The 13,442-nt window shown below is 43.0% G+C and overlaps 2 protein-coding genes across 6 annotated transcripts in view; both read right to left on the bottom strand.

The window, feature by feature from the left end:
- Positions 1-81: 81 nt before the first annotated feature.
- LOC108043123 (organic cation transporter protein) lies at positions 82-3,641 on the bottom strand. Of its 2 annotated transcripts, XM_017121685.2 has the most exons (5): positions 3,083-3,641; positions 2,317-2,575; positions 1,835-2,255; positions 525-1,209; positions 82-413 (listed from the first exon to the last, which is right to left on the bottom strand). In XM_017121685.2, exons 1-4 carry the CDS (start codon positions 3,413-3,415, stop codon positions 540-542), a joined length of 1,683 nt encoding a protein of 560 aa, XP_016977174.1. In that variant the 5' UTR covers positions 3,416-3,641; the 3' UTR covers positions 82-413; positions 525-539. The 2 variants fall into 2 exon arrangements, with proteins under 2 accessions (XP_016977174.1, XP_016977173.1); XM_017121684.2 differs by having other exon boundaries at positions 82-1,209.
- Positions 3,642-4,152: 511 nt separating this feature from the next.
- LOC108043120 overlaps positions 4,153-13,442 on the bottom strand; it is a 59,748-nt gene continuing 50,458 nt past the window's right edge. For 2 of the 4 annotated variants that reach the window (XM_044459094.1, XM_044459096.1), the window contains 5 exons: positions 11,851-12,422; positions 11,185-11,458; positions 10,573-11,054; positions 8,755-10,450; positions 4,153-5,503 (listed from right to left, as the gene is read on the bottom strand). In XM_044459094.1, the coding sequence (XP_044315029.1) occupies positions 4,967-5,503; positions 8,755-10,450; positions 10,573-11,054; positions 11,185-11,458; positions 11,851-12,422 (3,561 nt within the window). In that variant the 3' untranslated portion in view covers positions 4,153-4,966. Of the gene's footprint in view, positions 5,504-6,584; positions 6,615-8,754; positions 10,451-10,572; positions 11,055-11,184; positions 11,459-11,850; positions 12,423-13,442 lie in introns of those variants that run through there. The other 2 variants (XM_044459095.1, XM_044459097.1) reach the window with 2 other exon arrangements.

The following is a 13,442-nucleotide window of genomic DNA, read 5'->3' as shown; positions in this document are numbered from 1 at the left end:
TATTGGAGTTGAATAGTTGGGACGACTCTTGCGGCTCTCCGCAGCTGATAAGTAACCCGCCTCAGCTGGACCCACCAAATGCCCGATTCGATCATAACTTAAACGTTCTGATTTAATTATTATGGCTGATAAGCGGCTTTGTTGTTTCCATATCGTCGCTGTAATCGGCCGTCTACTATTCAAAATATACAACTATGTTACTGCTAATTTATACAGACAGATTCTGTGATCCTAAAGACTTTACAACCATCGCCCGCAGTGGTGTGACTGTTTTGTTTCTACCCAAGAATTATTAAATGTTAAATACTACTTATCTCATAACATTGGGTTAACCAATAACCAGTTCTTTCCTTTATCTGATATTCTTGGCGTTTTTTCAGTTTTCGATGCATACTGCTATTATGGGTAGTCCCCTAATAAAAGCCAATTTAATTAACGTTAGGTGACAATATAAATACAAATTCGTGTTTAGTCAATGGAATGTAAGATACTCGAATATGAGGAGAACACAATTTGTTGCTAACCTAAATAGAGCTCCCTTATGGCTGAAGAGTTTTAGTCATCAGAGTGTCCTCCTCCAAGGGCTTGGTGCTCATCTCGACGCCGACGTCGGATCTTTTCCCTCGTCGCAAATTGGTAATAAAATCAAACATGCCCTCCCCTCGGCCAAAATCCTCTCCTTCGGCCAGGGACATGGGTAGTTTCCTATTGCGCGTCTCTGGCAGTAGCAGACACACGTAAGCTCCAGATAGGAAAAGAAGCCCCAGAATAATCGAGGGGGCTGGCTTGAAGTACGTGCCCAGGTGCAGGATGTAGGGCGAGAGGAAGGAGGCGGCAAATCCAGCCACGTGCACCACGGCCACGCCCCTTCCACGCACGCTCGTCGGGATTAGTTCCGCGGAGAACTGGGAGCTGGCCCCATCTGCGATGGAAACCCCAAATCTGGCCGCCAAAGTGAGACCCACCAGTAGGAACACGTTCCGATTGCTTCCCTGCGATATCACCAGTCCAGCTGCAGCGGCAAATATTCCCGTGATGGCCATCCAACTGACTGCGGTGGCCTTGCGCCCGATCCGATCTTGGAGAAGGCCCTGCAGGTATCCCGATGGGGGAAGGGTCAGGGCGTTCAGCGAGAACATGATGAAGGGCGATATGCCAAGACCCTCCACGTTCCGAGCGATTGTGTTATAGCAGGGTGTAATAATTATACTGCGGGAGGAAGAAAAAGGTAATTAATACTTGATACAGAATACTTTGTAAATGCAAATTATAGTTTTCGCTATCTTTGTTGATAGTTATTAATGCTATTAAATACCTGTCAGATATAAAGTAAGTACTTAGTTTCACAGCTATTGAAAAAAACTGTTAACTGTTAAAAGGTTGATCAGAAAAATACAACAAACCTTAAAAATGAACATTAAGGTTAATTTAGGAGCTTGTTTCGCATCGCATTTTGCCTAAAGATAACATTTGGTAATTGTATTATCTTAAAAAAAAAATACTGTAGACTATATATTTTCGTGATAACAACGGTTTCATAATCGATTTTTTGTAATAATTAATAATCTAGACACAATTTCAAAACGATCGGACCAATACTTTTGAAGACTATAAAATTATCGCTTATCAGATCATAATCTTAAAAAGTATTTACACATGATTAAGATGATAACATCTATATTTTTCCCATTGTTAATTTAATTGATTTAAAAAACACGCATATAAGGATTAGGGAAATGCTTTTTAGGAAAACAAGCAAAGACGCAATAAATCCTAATTAAAATAAAATAAGATTTTTCTGTGCTAAAAATTATAAGCCAGTTTTAATACTCACAAAATGAGCAGCAGTTTGAAAGCCGTACTACGCATGCGCGGCGTTTTCAGCATGTCCAGTAGCTTCACATCACTTTGCTCCGCCTCCTTGGCCTCCTTACGGTAGTGCTCTTCACAATAGCTCCTGAACGTCCTAAAGTCATCATCGGGCACCTGGCGACGATTGATCTTGGCCACTCGTTGGAGACGCCTGATGGCTCCATCAATGTCGTTGCGCGTGACCAGCCACTGGGCGCTCTCCTGGACCAGGAAGTAGAACAGGGTGACAAGCAGTAGAGGAACCGAGGAGCATGCCAGGAAAATGCGCCAGTGGCCCACCCAAACTGCCAACCAGGAGGCCCCAATCAGTCCCAGACAGTAAAAGCTGCCCAAAACTGTATTAAGGCCCACATTTCTCAACGAAGGCGAAACATATTCGAGAACTGTCCGAAAATATCAATTCAATTAGTCGTTTTTAAATGACAAATCGTGTCCGGTACTTACTCAGTATATACATGAGATAAGAGTTTGCATCAGCCGCCAATCCAGATATAAAACGGCTGACCGAGAAGGAAACCAGACCGTTGGCGAACATGGTCGAGAAATCTCCTAGGAAGCCACACCAGTTGGCCAAAATCAAGGCCTTAATCCGCCCTATCCGATCTCCAAGCAGGCCAAAGACTAGAGTACCGCATACCGAGCCCACGAAGAAAAGCGATTGGCCCACACGTGGCTTATAAGCCTCATCGCAGACCCAGTTTAACTGAAAGAGTATTTTAATCAAAATTATTTACTGTAATTGTTAATTTTCAGAAATATTAATTTTCAAAAGCAACTCTGTAAAATCTTTTACTTTTCACAAAATAAAATTTCCAAAATATATCAAAACACACTATTTTATAGAAAACTATACGCGATAACGAAAAGTTTGGGGATTGTTTGAAATACAAATTAAATATTTTATTGAATTTCAAATCATATGAATTGAGCATCACTGATTCAAATTAAAATATTTTTATGACTACAACTGAAACTAACACGTACTTCTTACCAGACCTCATGGCTCATTAAAAGCGATTCTAGCAAGTTACATTTTTTAAACCCATAATAACTCATAACTCAAATAGCAGCAAACCATTTTTAATATGGTCCAAAAAATACTTGTATGAGCTCAAAAATACTAATAATTTAAGTGTGATCCTTTTATTTATAATTGGTGTGTTTAATTAAGCAAATTAGTTGTGCCGAACTAAGCACTGAGTGAACTCACCTCCGTATTCATACTTTTATATCCAAAGTCATACTTGTAGAACCACCGATTGCAACGCTCTGTGCTCAGCGTGTGGTTCAGTCCATCCTCATCAATCTTCTCCAGTCGCGTGCACGAGGGCCTCTCGAATTGCGAATATATCGCCTCGATCTCGGCGAAGCTGCGATTCTCCAGCTGCTCGTGATAGCACCAGTGGTCGGGCACAAAACTAATGACGTTTTGCGAGAAGTAGTGCATCGATACGACGAACATGAGGTAACCATACAGCGCCAGCAGCAAAAACTGATAACGACTGCTGTTGCCGCACTTGGCCAGAATCTCCTCGAAATCCATGTTGCTGATAGCAGATTTTTGCGGCCCCCAACTTTACCGGCGTTCGCAGGGTTGTGATAGCCGCATATCTGAGGACTCTGGCATTTATGGGGCGGTTCGCGAGACAGCTAATCGCCAGCTGGTTCTCAAAATCGGTTTATTAGTCCCCCGAACCGAATGCCTTTCGGGGGTCTGGGTTTATTGAACGCAGCCGAAACCCGTTCCGGATATGTTCCGCTGACACGGAGCGCACATAGCCAACTGGTTGGACCCGAGTCCCAGTGTCGGGCACCGAGTGATCCATTGGGGAGCTCTGTAAGAGAGGGTGCATACACGAGAGACCCTGCCTTTCTCCGACTCTTTCACGCTCTTATTCAATTATGCGGCATTTGAAAAATGCTACTTGAACACGCTCGAGAGAGGAAAGTGGTTTGAAAATTTGCACTGCATTTACAAAATTCGAATTTCAATTAACTTCAATTTCTGCCACTTGGCGTCAATTTAAAACAAGCTGTGCGTTAACTTTGATTGATTGATAAAAAATATCTCATTTTTTATTGTGTTGATATTTTAGGAGAATATGGTCATTGACAAAATATTATTGAATTTTACTTTTTTAGCCCGGGTTTTGCCAGACACTTTACTCTATTTGTTTAAGAGAAAAGATAATTGACAACCATTCACCAATTTTATTTTAAAATTAATAAACAAAACTTACCCAAACATTCCAAAGAAACGATAAAAACGCTTTGAAAGTATTCATTTTTATTGCTTTTATTTTAGATTTTTTTTCATTTATATGTGTTTATCAATTACATTTGCTGTTTAAATGGATACATGTCTACATTTGCTGCCTTTTGAATATATTATTTATTAGCTTTAATATGAATCATAATTGTTGGTTTCCCTCACTTCTATGTCTGTTGGATTTATAAATGTAGTAAACGCAGTTTCGTGATAACATGATAGATAGACCCTATTACATTTGCCTTCTGACTTAAATAGAATACATACATAATTAGATAGTATATCAAACTGTACATACATACATTAGATGCGATGTGTTAACTAAATTTGATTAACAACTAAACTACTTAGCCGTCCTAGTACGAGTAAATTAATTGTAGTTTTGAGTAAATAGGCAATGGTGCAGGATAACTAACTTAAGACTCTTACATAGATGCACACATTCAACTCGATACACTCTAAATAATACGTACAAAGTAGTGGGTAAAACATACTGCTTGTATGCTACTAATAAATAGTCGAAGAAACCATTATTCGTATAGACTAAAGCCCTGAATGGTTAACGGGGAAAACAAACATTACGATCAATCCACTTCAGTCACAATCCATTTCAATTACAATCGTTCATTGCAGGGCCATTGGATAGCTAAGCCGAATACGTTAAAATCAACATTATATACGTCACATAAACCTATACTACAGCTACATACACATATTCCTCCTTTTTCCTCCGATAATTACAAACAATGCGTGAAAGAGGGTTTGAAAACAAAGACTAGTTTAGATATGATAGTTGAAAGTTAAACACCTGCTGTCCCTAACATCTCAAACACACTCAATGCTGTCATAGAAGATCTCTTCATCTGGCTCTGGGTCCGATAGCTCCTCCTCAAAATCATCAACGTCGTAGGAAATCAGGGACTGCAGACTTTCATCCAGCAGCTTGTGCTGCACATGATGCACCTCAAACAGTTTGGACTCCTTCTTCTCCTTCGGCGGAGTGCCAAACCAAATGGCTCCCTCTGCATCCGCATCCACATCAACATACCCTTCACCGTACTCAGGATCAGCGCCTTCCCCCCGATCATCATCCTGGCCTGCAGGATCAGCCCTGGCCTCGATGGAGTCACTGTAGCCGTAGTCGAAGGTGACCAGGAGATTGGTACTGCCGCAGTCCATGGAATCGGGCGTTGTGTACTCGGAGTAATACGAATCGTAAGCCGTCTCCTCGGACACATCGTGCAGCTCATGGGGCAGATATTGTTCCATTTTAATCCTTCCCTGACTGCTGTTCGTTTGCCATAGTTGCCAATTGTGGTTATTGAGACGGAAATTTGGCTTTTCAACGGGGTTGGCCAAATTCTAAGCATCGATTACGGGGGATTCGGGGAGAGCAAAGAAAAACAGAATAGTATATCAAATATTTGGTTCATTGTGCAATCAAGCAATGAGAATTATAAAGAAAATAGAAAAACGATAGGGGTTTAGACGGCTGTTTAGGCACATTAACGAAAAGAATGGTAATTAGATCGTTAGGATAACACAAAAAGTTTTGGGGTTAGCATGTAGCGGGAGAATTGTTCTCTTGGACAGCGGTTAGAACCCTCAACCTCGGGCACAATATATTTATATTGGTGGTTAGCACAGAGCGATCAATCAATCAACCAATCAGTATATGTACAGCGTGTAAGTCACTCATTTCGTTTACCTTACTTGGCATTTTTTAATGCTCAATAGAAAATTTGTGTATTTTTTTTTGTGTGCACTGCCCATATTTGCTGTTGTAGAAAGGGTGAGGGTCTAGGTCTAGATAGTCTTGGTAGGCTAGATCTACTACGAACTACATCGAAATAAAAACCAATGCTCGTGTAACTCAGTGTGGGGTAAGCAAAAGAAAGCTGTGGGGTTGGCAGTGTGGGGATTTGGATTGGATTGGATTGGAGAAATGGTAGAGCTTAACCTACTGGGTGAGATACAACAAAAGAGACTTACGCGTATAACGAATGGCGGCAAAGTGTCTACTTCATTGTCTTTGCTTCTTGGCCAAAAACAAAACAGACAAACGATATACAACAGAGGGCTCGAGATTGAGATCTGAGCTGATTTTGGGGCTGAGCTGATCTGAGCTGAGGAGGATGAACTGGGCGAGGGCGCTGCTCCTTTTCGTTTGGCCATCACTATTATCTGTGGCTGTCCGATACCAAAAACTCCAATCGCACATTTTACTTGGTTAGCATTTCGGTTTTTCGATTATTTTTGTCTTTTTTTATTTTTGCATGCAGTCGAAGTTTTTGTGTATTCACCACCAACACGTCAAGCATTCAGTCAATCAGTACACCACCTTAGATCCAAATAAATAGGTAACATCTGCTATCCGTACCAACTCCGATGATTTTTTTCTCTGTGTAGCCTGGCGTTTGTTAATAATAGTGGCTTGTTTCTGTTTTCACAATAGTTTTAGTTACATTTTGGGCTGTTGTTGGTTTTTGGGATTTGGGTTGGTTGGTTTTTTTGTTGGTTGGTTTGATATATATTTATTTACATATATATTTATACGTTTTTGCGGGGATATTTTTGGTACGGTCAGTTTTTTTGGATATACAAAATACGAGTATATATGTGAGTTATGACAACAACAGACAGTATAAATTTTTGTTTTGTTTTTGGAGTAGACATACAAATAGGGTAGAAAGGCGCAGAAAGAAAAAGTAAAAGTAAAAAGAAATTACAGCATTAGATACAAATTATTTCAAGTGTGATCATCTAATTGGAATTTTTATTTGGGTGGTCTGTAATGCACAAACAAAGCCAAAATAAAGCATTTAATGCTGTCGATGGTGTATTGTCCTGGTGTGAATGTGGGTGAGAGTGAGTGTTTGGTTAGTTGGATCTTCGGATGAGCTATCTACCACAAGGTGATATAAAGGACTCTTCTAGAAATATAATCCATTAGCCACATGATAAAACCAAATTCCTTCCAGGTTCTTATAGAGATATGTTAACTGGCAAGCATTTAACTCTAATTTAGGGCAAGTCTTTCTTTTTTGCAATACACGAAATTTATTTTTTCCTTCATAAATTTAACAAATAAATCGAAACCTCTGTCGTATTCTCTAATCGATTTTATATTTTTAAGTAATAGCGTATACGCATAGGTTGGTATAAGCCCATCTGCTTCATACACAAATCAATAAATTATACATTAAATTAAGCCCAATAAGTAGTTAAAGAATAGCTTAAAATAATTACAAAGCAATAATAATAATAATAATAATTTTTAATACACACGCAAACTAATAATTATGCTTAAGCTTGCTTTCGAACACTATGAGAAACTGGCTGATCCAACAACGAGGCATGCTTACTTGGAGAAAATGTACTGAGCCACAATACTCGTGATTTGCATAATGTATGAGTAAATGAAATGATATTGTACATGCATTTGACTTTTGTTTTACTTTTTATATACATAACTATATAGAGGAAACATTGCAGTTGTTGTTGCTGCCGCCGCTGTGTTGGTGTTGTTGCATGTGAAATTGCTGATTAATTTAAGCCGGCTACTGAGCACCTAAGGCATTGATAGGCAGTGAGAGCTTGATAGGAGGCACCTTTCACTGGCCAAGTGTTAAGTCAACGACCCAAACCCAAAGCAAAAGCTGTAGGGTCTTGAAACTGTATTCTAGGCTGTGGAATATTGAACATACTGTTGAGACTTGAGAGGTTTGTAGACCATTCTTATTTCAAAAGCTTGATTTTTCTTTCATTCTGGCGAAAACTCATCTTCCTAAAGTTGAAGTAGCTATGGCAAGAAGTGGTTTGAAATCATTATAAACAACATAAACAAAATAAAAAGTACAACGAATTATATTCTCGATATATGTATGTTTATCAAGTTGTAATGCATTTGGAAAAAAATTGATGTCGTCGACTAATGTTCAACAATGTTAGATTGTTTAGTAACACGATCTTCAAAATGCTTCGATAAAGCAATTGTTAATATAATTGTAGACAGATACTACAAGAAATTAATTGTTGCTGAATTATATTTTTCGTTTTCTTTATGAAACAAAGAAACTTGAATTACCTATTTCCTGTTGGTGACAATATCATTATTGAATTATCTACTTCTATTGAAAATTGTTGAATTTTCTGTCCGTGAATTACTGACAAAATAAATGACAAACAACGAGGGCAGAGAACAAATTTCCTTTCTTAGGCACGAGACGCTTACATGATCTTTTTTTTTTTTTTTTTTGTATATATGCATGTAACTGTAGTATATATGTATGTGGTGTATTTATGCCGTGGGTTAATTGTATGTTTAAATAAATATATATGCACGTAATTATGTATATTAACGTATACTGTTAATATTGGTTTCGTATGCTGCTGATTTCTGTACTTGTTTTGATTCGTTTTGATTTGTTTTTATTAACAGTAGCGAAGATGATGATTCTTGTGGTTCTTTGTTGTTTCGTAAACGTTATCGAAGGCATATTAAACGGTAATCAGTAGATATTCATATATATAAATGTATGTATCGGTATTATCAGTAGTATTATAATAATTCACTTGAACCAACCCAATAATGTTGATTTGAGAGTGCGTACCTTGCCACTATCACTGTCGCCGCCATAGCTGGATGTGGGCGTGGTGGTCTCACCCTGATCACGGCCGATGGCTCGACCACCGGAACCCCCTGTCGAGGCACTACTGTACCGCCTGGACACTCCGCTGCCGGATGAGTTGGACGCCGGCGAGTGACCACTGCGCCTGTGGTTCTGGTGGTGCTGGTGATAGGGCGCCCCAGTGCCATTACCGCTCAGCTGGAGATCCTTGCGCAGCGTCGAGCTCAGCTGGGCGGCAATGGAGGGGGCGTTGGTGGGGCCCTTCACGCCCTCCGGCGAAAGCTGGGCACGTGACAGGGAGTCTAGATGACGCACCCTCGAGCTGATCGTATCCCTCTTCAGCTTGGGCAGCGGCGAGTTCTGGAGCACACGCGGGGACGGAGTCGTTGCGGCTGTCGGCTGGCTGCGATTGCCAGTCGAGCCGGATGAGTAAGGTGTGGTGGCCAGCGGTATCGATGACGAGGTCGAACTGCGGCTCGTATTCGTACTCAGCGAATGGTTGGAGGCGGACGTGTCTGCTCTCCGCAAGCTTTGCAGATTGCCAGTACTCCTGCTCAACGAGGATTTACTGCCATACGAGGTGCTGCTTGAGTTGTGCGCCGATGGCGGAGAGCGTCCCGCCGTTGAAGGTCTTCCTGTGGGCGGCTTTCCCGAAAAGTAGGCTGCCGCCTTGCTGCCCGGCAGCGGAATCTTGCTGGGCTTGCTGGCACTGCCGAACTTTCGGAACGCGTTCTGTCGCGGCGGAGGCGTCATGCCCTCGAACGGACTCACCCCGCCCACACTGATGCTCATCACACGGGCGGCTATGTTGCTGGGCGTGCTGCTGCCAACAGGACACGGACTCGCATTGATCATCGTCTTGCTCAGCGGCGATATGGTGCTGTTCGGCGTCCGAAGCGCCTGGGTCTCGTGCTCGTGCGCCGACTCCGTGCTGCTGCTGTGCTGCTGCAGCTCGTCCATGGCCAGTGGCACCATGGCCTTCATGCTGGGCGTACTGATCTGGGTAACGGGCGGGGCGGGCATGGCCGTCGAGGCGGAGTCCACAGAGTCGGACACTCCACGACGACTTAGCATCAGGGTGGTGGAAGCCGAGGAGCGATTGGTCTCGTAGTCATGCTGCGACGAATGCAGATACGAGTTGGTGGTGCTATTGTTCGCCTGGAGGCGGGACTCCACCAGTCGCAACTGCGCCTTGGTGCCCTCCAGCTCGATGCTCTTCTCCTCCAACTGGTAGCGCAGATGCTCAAACTCTTCGCTGCTCTTGTCCAGCCGCTTGGCCAGCAGCGTCTTGGACTTACTGGACGAGTCCAGTTTCTGGGCCAGCACCTGGTTCTGCACCGTAAGGGTGAGCAAGTGACGCTGCAGCTCCAGCACATTCGTCTCTAGGAGAATGGCCGCGAATCGTTTGGAGTCGGTTAGGCGGCATTTGGAGTTGCGAGTCCCGGGAGTGCTCACAATGCCATCAAGGCGTCCCAAGGATTGCTGCTGCTGCTGCTTCCTCAATGGTATATCACTGCCTGAGCTTTGATGGAATGCTTCCTGCGCTGGCTGATCGAGGACGACCGGCTGGAATGTGTTGTTGCTGATGATGTTGCTGCTGGGGCGACTGCCATTGGAGAGCACCGTGGTGGCTGAGGATAGAAAGTTGCGTTGACTGGAGTAATCCGACTGGCTGGCGCTGAAATAGAAAAATACGATTAGTGAACTGTTTTAAAGGTATTGAGACAGAATACTTAAGAAGGCTTAGTTAGACGGGTTAATAAAAATCAAACCGTTTTTCTCTTATATGAATTTCCTCACCTGGAAGAGCTCTTGCTTTGCTGCTGCTGCTGTTGTTGCTGCTGCAACTGCTGCACTCGCGAGCTCAGCTCCAGCTTCTGGGCCATGGCCAGTTTCAGCTGCTCCTCGAGATCTTTTTTCACGCCTACCAGCTCCTCCACCTGGTCACTCATCTTGGCTGCTTTTATCCGCCCAGTCAGAGTCTCCGCCTCCATTTCGGCCAACTTGTCCAGCAGACGATCGCGCTCTTTACGCAGCTGTTTGATATCCTCCCGATTCAGTCGCTCCACCTGCTCCCGGAACTGCTGCGGTGTCATTGCATCCTTGGTCGCATCCTTGCCCTCACCTCCTGTCTTTTGGCCATCCCCCTGTTGGCGCTCGTAGCTCTGCAACTGCTCCACCTCCTCGCGTAAGCGATTGGACTTGCGGTGGATGACGTCCAGCAGGTTGAGCAGCTCATCGTCCGATTCCGCGCAGCTCAGGCGATTCGCTGCTATGGCCACCTGTTTGCGGAAGAGAATACATTAAATATCGTTCTGTAATTGTATGAGGGATTGAGTGATATTCTCTTTTCAGCAGTTAACTGAGGGGGTTTTTTTTTATAAATACGTGTCTGAGGGACATTCTACCCACCGTCATAGCACCGTTGGTGGAGGAGGCACTGTGGCCCTCCTTGGAGGAACTGGTCTCCGTTGAGAAGCCGGAGTCTTGCACAACGCTGCCGTTGTTGTTCTCTCCGCTCTTTGGCTCTTTCTTGCCGCTGTGCGAGTTGCTGCGGCTGCGTGTCAGCGACGAGGACGACGCCTCCGCTCCGGAGGATGGAGCTACTGCCGACGCTGACGACGTGGACGGTTCCTTGTGCGACAATTTACGCTTCATGCGTATGCCGGGCTCCCACTCGCGTCTGCTGGAAAATTGATGATGTTGCGTTAATCTTGGTATTTAAATAATTAAAAGATCATAAGAAAAAGTTATACAAAATTAAAAAAAAATAAAAATAAAAATAAAAATTTTTTTGTATGTTTAAAAACAGTTTTTGCATATCAGAACGATGTTAGGTACATATTTATTGTTCAAACTAATCTCGGAACTTTTCATTTTTTAATTTATGTATTTAAGCCATTAGGACATAAAACAGAAAAGAAATTATTAAAGAAATCGGACTGTGTTGTCTTAACAAAATAATAAATATTATAATGCTTTCCTAGACCAAGAACTTGCTTTTATACCTTTTTAAAGCAAAGCTAACTTCCTTTACTTTTAAAGAATATTTAAAAGTTTATTTTAACCCAAACTCACCTGGTGGCTAAGGAAGAGCTGCCGCCACCCACCGAGTGGCTGCCACCGATGGCTCCCACCGAGGACGTGGGCGTCGAGGGCGTCGCGGACATGGAGGCCATTTTGTGCTTGAGGTCGGGAAACGTTTCGATGACCAGATCCCGGAACTCGAGCAGGGCGCCCACCTCGTGCTGCAGCTCCTGCAGGGACTTGGTCTGCTCGCTGTGGATGTGATGGCTCCCGTAGCTGTTGCTGTAGGGCGTGTGGTGGCTCAGGTGGTGGTGGTGCAGGTGGTGCGGGTACGTGGCCCCCACCACCACAGTGGCCGTGGGCGAGGCGGAAACTGCTCCGACCGCCGTCGCACCCGCCATCAGATGTGGGTGGTGGGCGGCGCTGCTCATCGGCAGGCACTCCATGGCCCCGCTGGCCAGGTCAGTGGTGCGCAAGACTCCACCGAGACGGTGGACGATGTTTCCGCTTCCGTTGACGCCCCCGATTCCGTTCCCGTTGCTCTGACTGTGGTGGCTGATGCAGCTTCCGTCCGTGTCCGTTTTGCTGATGCCATGCGTTGCGGGTAGTTCGAAGCCTTCATTCTGCAAGGAGATAAGGAAAGAACATTTATTTATTTAATATTCTGCTTACTGAAAATAAAATTCTTAACGGTCGGGTAAGTTTTTCCTTTTTTCACAAGGCTAATTTCGGAATTTTTCCTAAATTAACTTCACTTTTAGTTACTATAATTATGTAATGTATATTAAGTCACATATTGCACAATATCAAGCAAGAACCTAAGTATCATTCATACATACATATTTGCAGAAAGTATCAATTCAAAAATGTTAAAATCATCTGACAAATGCTTGATTAATTTTCTTGTTTTTATTTACCAACAACAAACTCTTTGTAGTCATGAAAACATACAATAAATGTAAATTGAGTTTTCCATTAACGAACGTTCAGGGCTAACCAGTCATCTTTCGTGACCTCCGTTTGTTAGTTCAAATTTCCCAACCAATTTGCAGCCAATGAATTATTAAGTTTGAATTTAACGATTAATAAATACTATAATAATGTATATAGCTTTTATTGCATTTGTAAGCAAACAATTTTAAAATGGTGAAATATTCTATGGCCCATTAATTAACATAAAACGTTTCCCAACCTTTGAATTTTTTCCTCTAGCAAACGTATTTTCATTTTACCAATACTTGGTGATCACGCACGAGGCGAGATAATCCCATGAATCATTGTTGTTTCGGATTTCGATGGTCAAGTGCGATGGGCTGCACTTTCAGTTAGAGCCCAAGATCAGCTTACATCGCCACAAGTCATTATCAAGGGGCTTTACGCAAGGGCCCAGTGGGACTGATAATTACTCGAGAGAAAACACCACGTTGCGTTACTTTAAGTAAATTGAATTGATCATCATGGTGGGGCAATCGCTGGCCAAGGAGTTCGGGAGCAGTGCGAACGATTAGTGAATGACATACAAATTATGATTGATGAATTGCAGAGCTCTGGAGAGCGATCGCCCGCTGGCCGGCGACCCGTGGAGAAAACTGTAGCAAAAGTGCAGCTTAATGCAGCCGCAGCATGCACGCCAGCAACATGCA

The sequence above is a fragment of the Drosophila rhopaloa genome, unplaced genomic scaffold, assembly GCF_018152115.1.
Source record: "Drosophila rhopaloa isolate 14029-0021.01 unplaced genomic scaffold, ASM1815211v1 contig_178, whole genome shotgun sequence".
NCBI classification, from domain to species: domain Eukaryota; kingdom Metazoa; phylum Arthropoda; class Insecta; order Diptera; family Drosophilidae; genus Drosophila; species Drosophila rhopaloa.
The sequence above is the reverse complement of the archived record's forward strand: the minus strand, read 5'-3'. Positions and strand labels throughout refer to the sequence as shown.